At 44.9% G+C, this 13,634-nt stretch overlaps 1 protein-coding gene across 1 annotated transcript in view; it reads left to right on the forward strand.

Moving 5' to 3' along the window:
* The window catches only part of LOC144173456 (uncharacterized), a 58,070-nt gene extending 51,277 nt beyond the window's left edge, over nucleotides 1–6,793 (forward strand). The window contains exon 8 of the mRNA XM_077701875.1: nucleotides 6,557–6,793. Coding sequence (XP_077558001.1) covers nucleotides 6,557–6,643 — 87 coding nt within the window. The 3' untranslated portion in view covers nucleotides 6,644–6,793. The remainder of the gene's footprint in view (nucleotides 1–6,556) is intronic.
* The last annotated feature ends 6,841 nt before the right edge of the window (nucleotides 6,794–13,634 follow it).

Consider the following 13,634-nt stretch of genomic DNA (forward strand, 5'->3'; position numbering starts at 1 on the left):
ACCTTTATTTCAAATCAAACACCGTAAGCACGAGGCTTGTTGCCTGAAACTGTGAAGCCTCCTTTCGTCGACTAAAAAATGCCGAAAATTTGGGGACTGTGCACCCGCTGCTCGTTTTCTTTACAGTAGAATTTATGACGCATTATAGAGAAGTGCTATGTGGGCGTGATCATCCAGGTCAACAGGATACAACAGCAGTGATTCCTGCGCGAACGATGCCTGGTGACACAATTGCACCATTTTGGTCACGCTAAAAAGCGTTCGAACCACTGCTTGCATTAGTATTCTGTGCGTATTGTTTCTTGCAGTAGGGGAGTTAAACACTACATTTAAGACAACTTCGTCGTTGTATACCCACTTATAAATTACAGTTGTGGCGCCTTCTACAAGACAGACAAACACCTTTACAAATCTTCACAGAATGCCCAGCATTCTGTGCCCTCGGCATACTTCCTCAAAGTCTTCGGAAATGCCGTTAAGACTTTTTTTTCCAAATTTCCTGTTACAAAAAATGGAAGCAGGTGTTTTTAAGACGTAAAAATCGCTCTGGACAGCATGCCTACACCAAAGCAGACACCCGGCACAATCTGGAGCCACTAAAGCCCAGTAGGGCGAAGAACGCACAACAAAACATTTTATGTCTTGCTGTCAGTCTCCCTCGAAGCAAAAAAGGAGCTGTTTTTTTATGTGGGGGAGGGGGGTGGGGTTCAGCCTGGCCAGGTTTTCCAGGCCCACGGCTTCGCGGGAGCATAAAACATCCTCTTTATTGGAGAAAATTTTGAACCCGGTCACGCGGGCCTGATTACCTTTTCTCTATCTTTGTATTTGACGTTCCTGTAATCTGTTTTGTTTAGCCTTCGTATTTCTTATTACAGTATTTAGGCTAGGTGCGCTGATTTCTTGTTTTCTTAAAACCGATAACAACTTTTCTCTACATGTGAAGAAGCGTTACGTACCTTCTATCTTAATTGGGCAACGTGTTCGCCTTTATAACTCGGATAGACAATTAGAAAGACGGCTAGCAAGTCAGGCGTTTGAAATCAAGATTCAAGGGCAAAAGTGCAATCAAATATTATGCAGGGTGCATTGTACGGATCGATCCGTTAATTGCTTCAAACGTGTTGCCATGTCATAAAAACAAAAAAAAACTGAGGATTCCCTATTGGTCATACTAGAGAAACATAAAATGGCGTGATTCTGGCTATATTGCATGAAGGTGATTATCCTCCTCTTTAAAGCTTTATTTGCTGGAAATCCGGCTTTCCCCAGTTTCTCACTCCCCTATGGGAATTTTCATATGCCGTAGACTGAGGCGGAGGACAGTACACAGTTTTAGCTTCACGTACGTGGAAGCTAGACGTACGCAAAACTTTCACGGGTGACCACTGCGCATGCTCAGAACGCAAAGGGTATACGTTAGTGTCACGGTCGCACGTGAGATTGGAATGTTGCGTTGCGGTGTTCACGTTGTTTCCGTATGTAGAGTTGACCAACGTGGTGGCGCCTTGCCCTCCCCATTTGCAGTGAAAACAGCTTCGTCGCTAATCCCTCGGTGTGAGATCGTGTTTTGAAGCCATCGATTTTTCCTTCAGTTTGCCCATTCTTTACCTCACACAAATTTGAATCCAGGGAACAGGTTTTGTTTTTCATATAGCAAAGCGAATTTTCAGCTTTTAAGCATGATGGAGTAGACTTTGTCGTCTTCATAGCAACGAACTCGCGTGATCATGAATTGCTACAGCAGTATCTGTGTCTGTTAGAAGGTGACACTAGTACTACTAAAGCGCGGCTATTGGCGCAGAGATCGTGCATACAAACGCCCTACTAGCGGCGTGCGTCACGTACGCACGCCGCTACGTGTAAAAAAGGGTTTGAAACAGCATGCGCGTGTAGTCAGTATACTTATAATGTTTGCGTACGCACATGAAACTGAAACTGTCTTTTTTATGTGACATGAGGATGTCAGGCTTAACGTAGTCCTTTGACGTCTCACGTCGTCTACTGGTGCCTAATTGAAAAAAGTTCTCATTGTACTCACTGTACGTGAAGCTTGGGCTACCGGATAATATTATAAGCTTAAGAAAAGCAGAATATTATGCCTCAGCTCAGCCCTACCCCACACTCGATGATGGTGACATCTTTCGAGTAATGATCAAAACCCACAGAGTTGCATATAACCGAAGTGCTCTATACTACAGTACTTGAAGAGCAGAAAAGTACGATGCTGCAAAAATGTGTTCCCACAGACTCGACCATCCCCAGTACACGGTAAGGCGTGCTAAAAGTAGTCAAAGAATACAGCAATAAATTAGTTGAAATCGTCAAAATTTTAGGCGAAAAGAAATGTGTGTTCGTACACTAAATCCTATTTTGGAGACTCTGAAGCGCACCAACGTTTCGCACCCACGAAGCACGACATAGGTGTGCTGAGGCACTGAACAGCACTTTTTCAACAGGAATTTACAATGCTTTCACGTAATATTATTTGGTTAAGCCAGGTGAAGTGTGTTTTTTTTTGCTGAAAAAGCACTACAAGAAACTTCACAAGTGCACGAAAGCAATAATGTACTATTGAGCTACCTTATGAGTTTTTACTGTCTCTATTGAAGAGAATACATGGCCCCTTTCATGCGGTATGGTGTAGAGGTATCTGACTACGAAATTGGGGAAATGCCATTGCAGCTTCGAATCCGCATTATTTGCAACTCTTGACCTAACCATGGGTCTTAAACGTAACGTAAAAAAGGTAGTCATCGGTTCCCCGAGGAAATCTGCTTTCAGTTCTAGTGTTTCTAGTGGGGTACTTTATCTACTACCGCAAAACTTTCAACCATCGGTGTGGTGAAAACAGGACCATTTTTGATGAATGTGGATGATTTTTTTTAAGTGCGAATGCACTTCTTAAGCGAGCCTGAATCGTCCGCCGCCGTCGTCCGCATAGCAACAGCTGCGGGTGCGCGCGCTCCTCGTCTTCCTCCTCGTCTTCCCTAGTTTAGGAAACTACACAGCTGACCTGACAAATTTGGTTGACGGTGGCATCATTACTGCTATCTTATATCCCACGTTACCCATTTAACACGATGCAAAAACAATTGTGATTGAGGGCAATTCGATGGCTTCAATCGTGGCTTACTAGCAAACATCCGCTGCGTTGCGGCTTCAATCTTTAGAATGCGCTTTATCACACCCTGTTATATAAGCTTACGCGAATTGCAAATATGGCCGCCATGGCACCATCGTGGCCATTGAAAAGAACTGGTGCTTCGCAGTGAAGGCTCTGTAATGCCATTTTTGGTCTTCCTTAGTGACATCAACTATGAACTTACTGCGGACAGCGCGCACACCCTTTGTAATGTAGGCAAACTTCTGAGTTCGTACACGTGGTACGAGTGTAGTGTGACCAGACGTACTTATTCACCTGCTATCGCCATCATGCGAAGTGGGACTGATAAGCAGCGACTAAGGCTCTAAAAGCTTCATCGTTGGCATGGTGTCACTGTGCATCCTCGTGGTCTGAAATGGCCCATTTCTCCTTATGAACACACCCGTTACCTAGACGGTGCTCCTAGAGTGAGGAATAGGCACACTGCCGCAAGTAGAACATTCAAAGAGTGTGGTGAATTTTTTGATGCCAGCGGAGATGCCTGCAATCCCACCATAGTTAGCGCGGTAGTGGCTGCGTGCGCTGGCTCCGATAAAAGACAAGATTAATCAGGGGTGAGTATTTAGTCTGTGACTGCGCCGTTATTGAGTCTAGGGTAACCATCTGAACTCAGTTTTAAAACACCATTGAGTCGTTGTCAGCTTTACGAACACCCTAAAATTTAAACATTTCTTTTTATACTGCTAAGAAAGCAACAGGTGGAATGGGCTTAGTTAAAATAAAGCATGGCCCGACATGTTCATGAGTTTAGCCTTGGTTATCATACTCCACGAATTTCACATTTCAAAGCGCAGGTGTACAGGACTAGGTTTCTGAAGAAGGCGTCTGCATGTAGATGAGCAATTTTTTTGTTTGCCACCACTGCTTCAACAGAATGAACGCGATATGGGACGTTCGTTCATTGGTGGTATCAGGTATTATGTTTAAAGAACGCGTTGAAACCATTTTCACCGTGTAGAAAAAGACACTGAATAAGCAGTAAAGGAAGAAGTAGCAGCAGCTCAGAACAGCGCCCTTCTGTATCTGTTTTCTCTTCGCTCGACAGGTCTTAACACAACCAAAATACAGAATAGGCTCAGACCCAAGCCTTACCCTAGGGGCGATATTTCGGGTGTAACCATAATGAAAACCTCCATGGATAGCGCGAGAGCCGTGTAACGCGGGAAAGCTGAATTGCCTTTAGCAAACCCCTAACTTGTTAATCGCTGCGGGAGAGGAAGAGAAAATGGACATTGATTCGAGGAGGAGCACATGCCTCGGCTTTCGACAACGTTTAAAGTGAAGTGAGCCGATACTCAAGGAATGTCATTCGCTGGGACGAAAAGCGGAAGGAATTGAAAGAGCCTCATAATTTTCGTTCAAGTACCGGTACGCTGAGAGAAACCAGGCTCTAAAAACTCATTAAAGCTAGTTAGCTCTCTTCCAACTTCACAACGTGGTGGGGCTCGAAATGTTTTTGTCCCTTCGTTTTGTTGCGTACGCTGCACTGCATTACATGAAATGCTGACGCTGCGACGAGACAATGTACTTATTTTTGGTACAGAGAGCAAAGAAGGGTAAAAAAACAAGTAAACCTAATTTTGAATTTTGGAGTTTGACCAAGAAATGGTTTTAAAGTGTCACACGGAAAAAATATACCCCTCTTAAAATAGGGAGTTAAGGACTAACGAAGACTGAGGTGAACATAGGTGAGCAAGAGAGAAATACGCGATAGGGTGCGCTTCTGATCACGTCAGCCTCAGTCAGACGGTGAAATTCTCGGCAGCATGAACCGCATGCACCAGGCTAAAAGCTGAACGAATGCGCTCTCTTGTTTACCAGCATATTCAATAACTGTGGGGTACCTGTTTGCCGCAACCACCATGTCATCTCAGCCCTCTCTGCAGAGACTTGAAGCGATCGATTTCAATGCCGAGAAAGGGCGCATTGGGATGGCCTTGCAACCTCTTCCATACATCTTATATGTGGGCAATGCAAGTGAGAGAACTTTAGTTGACGGTGATAAGATAGATTTACTCCATGGCCATGACAGCCCAAGCAACGGCTACGTGCTTGCACATTCGCCTGAAGAGAATGCACCAGGAAATTGGCGGCACCGACTATTTTATGGCTTCTCTTGTCAACTCTTTTAAAGACGATAGACTTTCTTGGGCTACTTAAACCCAGAAATTTGTTCTGTCTGTATGTATGTGTGTCTGTGACTCGATTGAGCCACCCGGCCAAGCGAAATAAAGTGTCCGCAATAGTCTCATATACTCACCGCCAAATCTAAACGTCTAAGTCCGGTGTCAATGTTCATACTTGTCAACATTGATGAAAAAGAACTCGACATTACGGAAACATAGGGTAGGACAGCTATACATGGGTGGTATTTGCAGTGTTTCTTTATTAAAAAATTCATGATGCTTGGTTTTTGCGATAGCAAATGATATACTACAACTACTGCAGAAAACCGTCCCCTGCTGTTCCCTGCGCTCCTGGCGCCATTTGAGCAATCACATGGCAGCAGCAGCGAAAGGTTTCAGTAGGGAAATTCCACGTTCTGCTTGTAACGCACTTGTTTAAGCCAACATGGTTCTATAAACGGTGAAGTAGGGCGCCTTGGTACAAGCGGGTCTCTGACGTACGGCAGCGCTGGCCTCGGGAAACGCGACCTGTAGCAGTGTAACGCGGTAAATTTAAATATACTTCAGCAAACCTTTAGTGTGTTTTACCTTGGGGAGGACCGCGACGGAAGGGTAACAGCATGAGGGGTGAGCGAGAATAAGGCATTTACTTGACAACTGTCGACATTATATCGTCTTGTCGACATTTGCATCGCAAGAAGCAGATACGCCGGCAATTTTTTAAATATAGGGGTACGCTAATAAATCACAAAATTGCTCAATAAGGAAACTCAAAGCATGTCTTTTCCTACATGCTTAGAAAAAGTATTCAGGGGCGAAGGGTAGTGTTAAAAGGAGCATTGCAAGTACGTAATTGTTTTTTTTAAATCATGTCATTTTCCCCTTATTTGACAAATTCGTCTCATGGTTTATCTTGACATATACCCCGCCATATAAGGTATGTCGACTACATTTTTGGTGTATTAATGCACTCAAGCAACAGCCAATTAGTTTAATATAAGGGAACATATATATTGCCAAAATAGATGACGAATTCATGTTGAGAAGAGAATCGATTTGATAAAATCCGAAGCATTTCTCTAACATGCGTTGGCTGGCTTCAGGAATGTGGGCTGACGCGAGTAACAAAAGGCTCCACAGAGAAATACTACAAGACTGAGCTTAACCCATCACCATTCGAGATTTTCGTATTCTATGAGCATAAAAGAAAAATTAATTCGTTAAAATATTCATAAGATTTTATTCTACCATCATGTTCTGATTTCAGCACACTACAGAAGGAGACAATGTCATGGGGATCTGTACAGAGGTCGGAGATGAAGTACTATGCAAGACGAAGCCACATGGATGCTGACACATTGTTCCCCCGGAAGCGGGTTTTCCTTAAAATATACCTTTTCATAAAAAAATACATTTCTGAAATATCTGCTTTATTTTTGGCGTACGGCTATTTAGAAAGTGTATACTGTGCAGATAGAATGAACGCTTACCAAAAGGGTAATTTTTGTATTACCCAAGGCTAGAATTAGGTATAGGGAGGTATACAGTGGAATATTCCTAAATAATGTCCAACCGATATCATTATATATCCGGGAATGCGACAGTATTAGATAATTTGTAATTGAAAAAAAAATGGGCAATGAGGTTCTGGAAATCTTCTGAATGTTTTAATATTGAAAATACATATTTAGGTATTATTACAATAACTTTATGTACACAACTATGAAATAAATACAACCAAAATAAAACCCAAACCCAAGCCGGATATATTTTAGCATAAACATTTATTTCAGAGCACTAGAAATATCAAACTGCCTTGTAAGGTCCTTTCAAAGCTTTACTGGAATATTTGCAAACCTCGCTCTTAAGAAGGCTCCAAGACGTGGTTTGAAAACCGAAAACCATGAGTCTTCCAAGACAACGGGAAATAAAATTCAGTAAGTGGTGCTTACTACATGCAGCAGTAACAAAAGAAAAGAGAAGGCTGGTCTCACCCTCTAGGTGAGAGTATAAAAGCCAAATAAAACGGTTCCCTAGGTCATTCAGTATGTGTGTGAAGTATGTAGTATGTAGGCGAGCAAACCCAAACATCCCAAAGAAAATAACGTGCGTCGTTTCTTTCTCGTGCCTGGTGCATGACCTTCCATGCAGCGTAGCCAGTTTCACGGGGGAATAAAAAAACACCCACTGCCGCAAAGTTCCCCCAATACGGTCGACAAGCGGACATTTCAGCCGCGAGTTGTGTGCATTGTGGCAGGGCAATGGTGGTCAAGCTCTTCTTCGTCTGATAGGAGCATTGGGCGTGAAGAACTAGAGGTCCAAATACTCGACGTCCCCACACAGCACCACTGAGGTAGTCAGCAGAGTTCCGGCAAGTTCTCCCTTGGTGTTAACTTTCGCTGACGTGTCACGTGCTGAAGTTGTAGAGACACTGCATTTCCAGCCAACTTCGCAACCTCGATTTCAATAATGTTCTAATGACATTACCCCTTACGATCCAGCAAACCTGAAGCGAGAGAGGCTATGTAATGCATGAAGGACAAACGAACGCTGTGGTATCAGAGTCACTATGGTTAAACAGGACAAGTTCTTAGCCACTGCCCGTAACATAGGATAGGCTGCAGGGGTTTTCTGAGAAATAATTTGACCCAACTACACTGAATTCCCCATTAAACCAAAGAGTATCCCTCTGCGAACGTGTTCTCCTCCCCCCGCCGGAGCGGCACGAGTAACTAAAGGTATCGCCCCGGCGCTTCACGTCGCGTCGGCGGCCTTTGTTTTCGGTGAGGACCACTGGCGTATCCCCAGTGCTCACCGTGAAGGCCCAAAACGGCATCCTCCAGCTGACACCCCTCGGGCACCTAAAAATTATCCCCCTGCTCGACACACTAACGCCGAAACCTTACCGTCCCAGCCCGACAACCTGACCCGACTAAGTGTTCGGCATCATCAAAAAATGCAATAGTTTCGCCTGGAAGTCTAAGCCCTCTTGACGCCGATTTCTTAGCAGCTGTATTGTAAACTGACGGTGATTTTTCTAGAATAATTAAAAATCTAGCAATAAACTTGCTACATCTAGCAACGCCTTCCTACAGACACTGCGGACCTTCGCTCGGCGCGCAGGCTCCCACTGATCGTCATCTGACGACACCCTTCGGCATACGGAACGCCATAATTCAGATACGCGTTGTAAAATTTCCCTGGTTGCTTCCTCTACCTGCGAGAATGTTCCAAACAGCTTATGGTAGGGTTGGAAATACTCCATGGGTAAGGCGCAAATATTGACCTTAGACAGTTTCTGGTGAAGCTCTTTACCCATGGAGCTGTTATAATGGCAAGGAAACCTGTATAATGGCTTTATGCGCAAGCAGCGAGCATGTAAACCCCCCCCCCCCCCCCCCACGCCAGCATGTTTTTCGTGGTAGGCGGTTAAGGCAACGCCACCAGCAGAATCGCCGATGGCATTGTCTTTGTCTCATTCCTGCAAGACGTTTGGGTTGCTCGCAGGCTTCTGGAGCTCTGCAACCACTGAAATGAATTTTGACTACTAAGCAAGGCTATGCACAGCAGCGCTTAAGAAGAGACTTCCTGAGCACAAGTTGACGAAGACTGCGACCGTGATCATCAAGCCACGTTGTTTAAGATGCAGACAGATAGTAAGAAGCCTTCTTCAAGGACTGCAACCTATCCAGTCGTTCCCAACTCAGCCATTAGGTTTCATGTTAACCGGAACCAAAGAGCAGATCACCCAGCACTGAATTCAGAGGTACGTCGGGCTTTTGGGGGCCGTGTTGCCTCTTTGTCGAAAATGGGAGACGTGTTGTTCTGAACGAGTTGCAATTTATAAATAGGAAGTTGCACCTTGTCGACAGATGAAATACATCCTATGGGATCACGTTATACAGCCATCGACGTGTTCGAGGGTGCCTGTATTAGGGCAGAAAACACGGCACCCTCGTTTGCGAGTCCGTTACAGGAGCTTGAACAATGTCACAAAATGTTTTAACGCCACGTCGTATTCAGAAAGTCTTAGATATCTTGCTTCACACAGTGCACTCTTCGTTCCCTGAATTACCCGTCCGGTGTCCGCAGATTAAATTCGAAGAACTTTACTGAAACAAAACTGCCTTTATTGCTCTATACGAACTGTTGGAATTCAAGCTTCTCCCATTTGTTCTCTCCCGTGCCCCTGTAATCATAAAAAAATATAAACGCGTTCTTTCTTTCCTGAAATGGCGCGCATAAGTCGTATACCTGGATGACGTAGTCATCTTTGAAACCTTTGACAAATATCTGAAGCCCCTCACCTGGACCCTTAATCAAACCAGAGAAATGCGAGTCGCCGTTTGAACCGCTGATGTCTCTCGGGCGTGTGTTGAGCTCTGAGAGTGTCAGTCTCGACCCTGACGAACGCATTCGTTACGCCTGATGATAAACGCGGTCTACGCCGGTATGGGGTGATCTGTGCCTACTATAGGTGCTGCATGACTAAGTTCTAAATGGTAGCTGAACCCCTCAATGTTCTTACAAAGGACTACCTGTCATTTGTTTTGGGCACGGGGCAGTGCAGCTCTTGCGGTGATCCAGAGGCCTACCTACAAGCTGTCTTCATACCAGGACACTTCGTCGAAGGCGCCCACACAGAACTTCACACGAGTGTAAGTAGCGCTCGCCTTGGGCGCAGTCGTAGCACAGTAGCAGGATTGTAATCAAGCTGCCATTGCTTATGCTTGCGCACGTAGCACTATCACGAGCTGGGTTAACTATTCAATAGCAAAAAAGAAGTACTTGGCTGTGGATTTGAGCAGTTTACAAATTCCGTTTCTACTTTTTTTCGGCCGTTTAGTGTCGTCAGCGAACCTTACGGCTTGTACTTTCTCGCGAGCTTCAAATATCGTTCCCCACACCCACTTTACATGAGTTGACAGTGCTTGCCCATCAGAAACAACAAGGAGTCGCGAAACGACGGCCCTCACGACGACTAAGCTTTTTCTGCTTCCGCCCAGAACCCGAAAAAAAGACCCTGAACTTCTCATCCTACTTGGGTAACTTAAAGATAGCAGCTTCACCAGTGATGACTATTGCACTCACTGTCTTCGGGATCCGTTCCCACCTTACCCCTCCTCCACTCAGTGGGAGCAGGCTCTGGGGACTTCTGACGTGGCAACAAAGGAACCGTCAGGGCCAGAACACTAAACGTCGCTGGGGCACTTTGTGCCTCCGCCACCCCCTACCCTGAACCCGATGTCAAACACTGTGGCACTACTACTACTCGACTATCGCAAATTCTTCTCCAGAACGGGGCCTTTTACTGAAAAGGTTTAATGAAAAGACGACATCCCGTATGCCACTAATCACGTGGCTTCGTCTCGGCACATGAGATTCACGCGTACATGCGCACGGGTTAGCCCAATATATTAATGGCTGCAGCTCTCTTAGATGGTGAAGTTCTGCGCTACTGACAGTTGTGTAACACACCATCTACTAGCACCGCTGGTTTTTTTCAGCCCATAGAACTAGCGAAAATGATATTAGGTCAGGTCAGCATGGTTTCGCTAGGCTGTTTGCGAAGTCATCAGATGGGAATAGGTTAATTGTTGTTGCTACTTACTATCTGACCTCTCATAACGAACGTTTGTCGGAGATCTTAAGGCTGCCTTCGTGTTTTTAGGCTCAAGCTTGGCAATACTTGTAACCAACTGCCTTACTGCTATATCGTATAAGTGCAAGCTACTTCTTTTCATTTATTTATTTTTTTGTTACGGAGTGAAATACGTCAGCCAGCAGACAGGAACACGCCATAGCTTCTCTAGAAACAGGACTCCACGTGGCTGTTCCGCACCTGTTCAACTGACATCCAATCACATTCACGAGTCACGCGGTTGCCCCGTTCTGCTTCTTGGCGTTTACAAATCATAGTTTTATGAGCTCTGCGAAGCGGGAAAACTAGCGACGAAAAGCTCCCGATTCTTGTCCACTTCCCCAAGTGGCTATGTGCAATTGAGAAGGAAACGAAAGCAACTTATATTTTACCGTTGCCAACGTGGGGAGATATAACAGCGGTCACTCATTGGGTTAATATTATGGTGTCGAGGGTTGTAACCTCATTGGAATTAGCAGGTGTGTTTTGTATTTATTCTTCACAATGGTGCTTATTTTTTTTTTTGCTCGACAACTACAATAACAACGGTTTTTACGGAATGGCGACTCAGAGAATTTGCTTCTAAACACAAGCGTCAACCGAGGGATAGAGAGAGAGAATAAACAACTTTGTCCAGTGAAATTTTAAGATCTTTTCTTCATAACACCGTGCTTTGCCATGGTTTCCCTGCAGTTGTTGTAGTGGACAGAGCCAAAGCTGTATATCTTCCACAATACGTATGCAAAATATGTTATTCAGATCATCGCAGGACAATACTTTATCACTCTCAAATGGACGGACTCACAGAGCGGCTGAACAAGTCTATCGCCGTTATGATTTTTATTCAGAGGTTCCTGGAGAAGTAGATTGAGCAAGGACGCTGTGGACGAAATACATCACTGTGTCGCCTAGATTTGTAGACGGAAACCAACGGGCGGCATTCTGATGGTGGGTTCGGACCGGACGCTGCCCTTTCCATATGGTTTACAGTCGTTCCGCTGGTATGTCACACTGGCGTAATAATTTTAAAATAGATATGCTACAGAGTTCCGCTGGTGGCAATGCCACTCGTTTCCACCATGTGCCACCAAATATGTCGCCTTTGAGCTGGATGCCAGGCGAGAGTAAACACGTTGCTTGTTGCGCACTGTAAAGTGCACCCATGTCAAACTCGTGTTCATGGTCGGCACAGTATTACCTTCCTATCCTGTTTCGCATAGCATGCTTTTGTGATATATTACATTTTACGCCGTCAACAAAATTACCCTGGACAATAGGAAAGCATATTCAGTGGATACCTCGCCAGAAAATGTTTTTATTGCGAAGAAGATTGCGGTTTCTAACACTGTTTCTACTTAAGGTTTCCTCCCAAGGTATTGTTTTAACTCAGTTCAAGTCTATTCCGACCAAGGAAAAATACGAAAAACCCTTGCCATGGAAAACAGACTGTTTGATTGTGGGGTTTTACGAGCGAAGCTACACCTGGGATTTGATGCGCGCCGTAGTTGACGGCTCCTACGAATTATTTTGACCAACTGGGTATTCGTAGCGTGTGCCAAAATCTCTATGCACGGGTGTTGTATATTTTGGCATTTATCATACAAGCAGCCACTGTGCCCGGGATCTGTATCACGTCCTTGTGCACTGACACATCCTGGCGCGTGCCGAGGAAATGTTCACCATGCTAACGAATGCTATGTGCTGAATATATACTTGTAAACTAGTGTTCTATGGCAGCAGCCTCATACGCTTCCTTGTTAAAGTTACATTGAAGCTGATTTTATAATTACTAACGAGCCTTTATGCTAATTAGCAAAAGTTTGCACCTTTCGCTTCACGCCATTGGTGCGGTAAATCGAAAGTCAGGTAAAAACTATTGATGTTCTTATGGTTTTGCACACATATTTGAAAAACCAATTAGGCCGGTCATATTACCTCGCCCGTTAACAGGACTTGGACAATAGGGCTCGGGAATTTGCTTACACACAGAAGAACCTATTCGAACAACACTTGTGATCACTATGTCAACAGCTTGAGCATAATGCACCATGACTTGATTAAAAGAAGAGTTAACCTATCAGGCAAGAAGCGTTGAAACAGCAATAAGACTCAAAGAAGAAACTCCAAAACATCAAAAGACGGCTGAAACATTAATATACAACGAAACCAGAAAGGCAGTTCAAAAAGATAACGTCTCGGTTAGGTTCAGGGACGTAGCCAGGGGAGAGGACACCGGGCCCGTGCCCGCCCCCCCCCCCCCCCCTTCCCTGAAATGTTTCGTTCCAGGCCGAGGTGCGGTTTAAGTAGCCTGAAAAACCGCCTGAAGTCGCCTGCAGGCGCGGAACCTCCAGTTGTAAGGACATTCTTGCTCATATAAAGCTGAAAACAAGGGCTACGTCATCGTCTGATCCCGATGCCCGATCCAGATGCTGTACATGTCAATGTATACAGCCCGGCTGAATTTCGCGCCGGATACACCGAGAAGCGCCGGGAACCTGCCGCGAGCCGATCGAAACAGTCCCGCTGTTTCGCTGGCGGAACAGCACAGCCGGGAAATGGCTGAACAGCAGGAAAAGCCTCATATAGGCATACATGTGGTCTGGAATTTAGCGTGTAATTCCTTGTCTTTACACAGGTACAAATTATAATCACAGTACAGAGCACGTCGCTGTATTTTGTTCAGTCAACTATCAATCCTTGATAT

Source organism: Haemaphysalis longicornis, unplaced genomic scaffold (genome assembly GCF_048455015.1).
Source record: "Haemaphysalis longicornis isolate Haplotype H1 unplaced genomic scaffold, Haemaphysalis longicornis Haplotype H1 scaffold_3, whole genome shotgun sequence".
In the NCBI taxonomy this organism is placed as follows: domain Eukaryota; kingdom Metazoa; phylum Arthropoda; class Arachnida; order Ixodida; family Ixodidae; genus Haemaphysalis; species Haemaphysalis longicornis.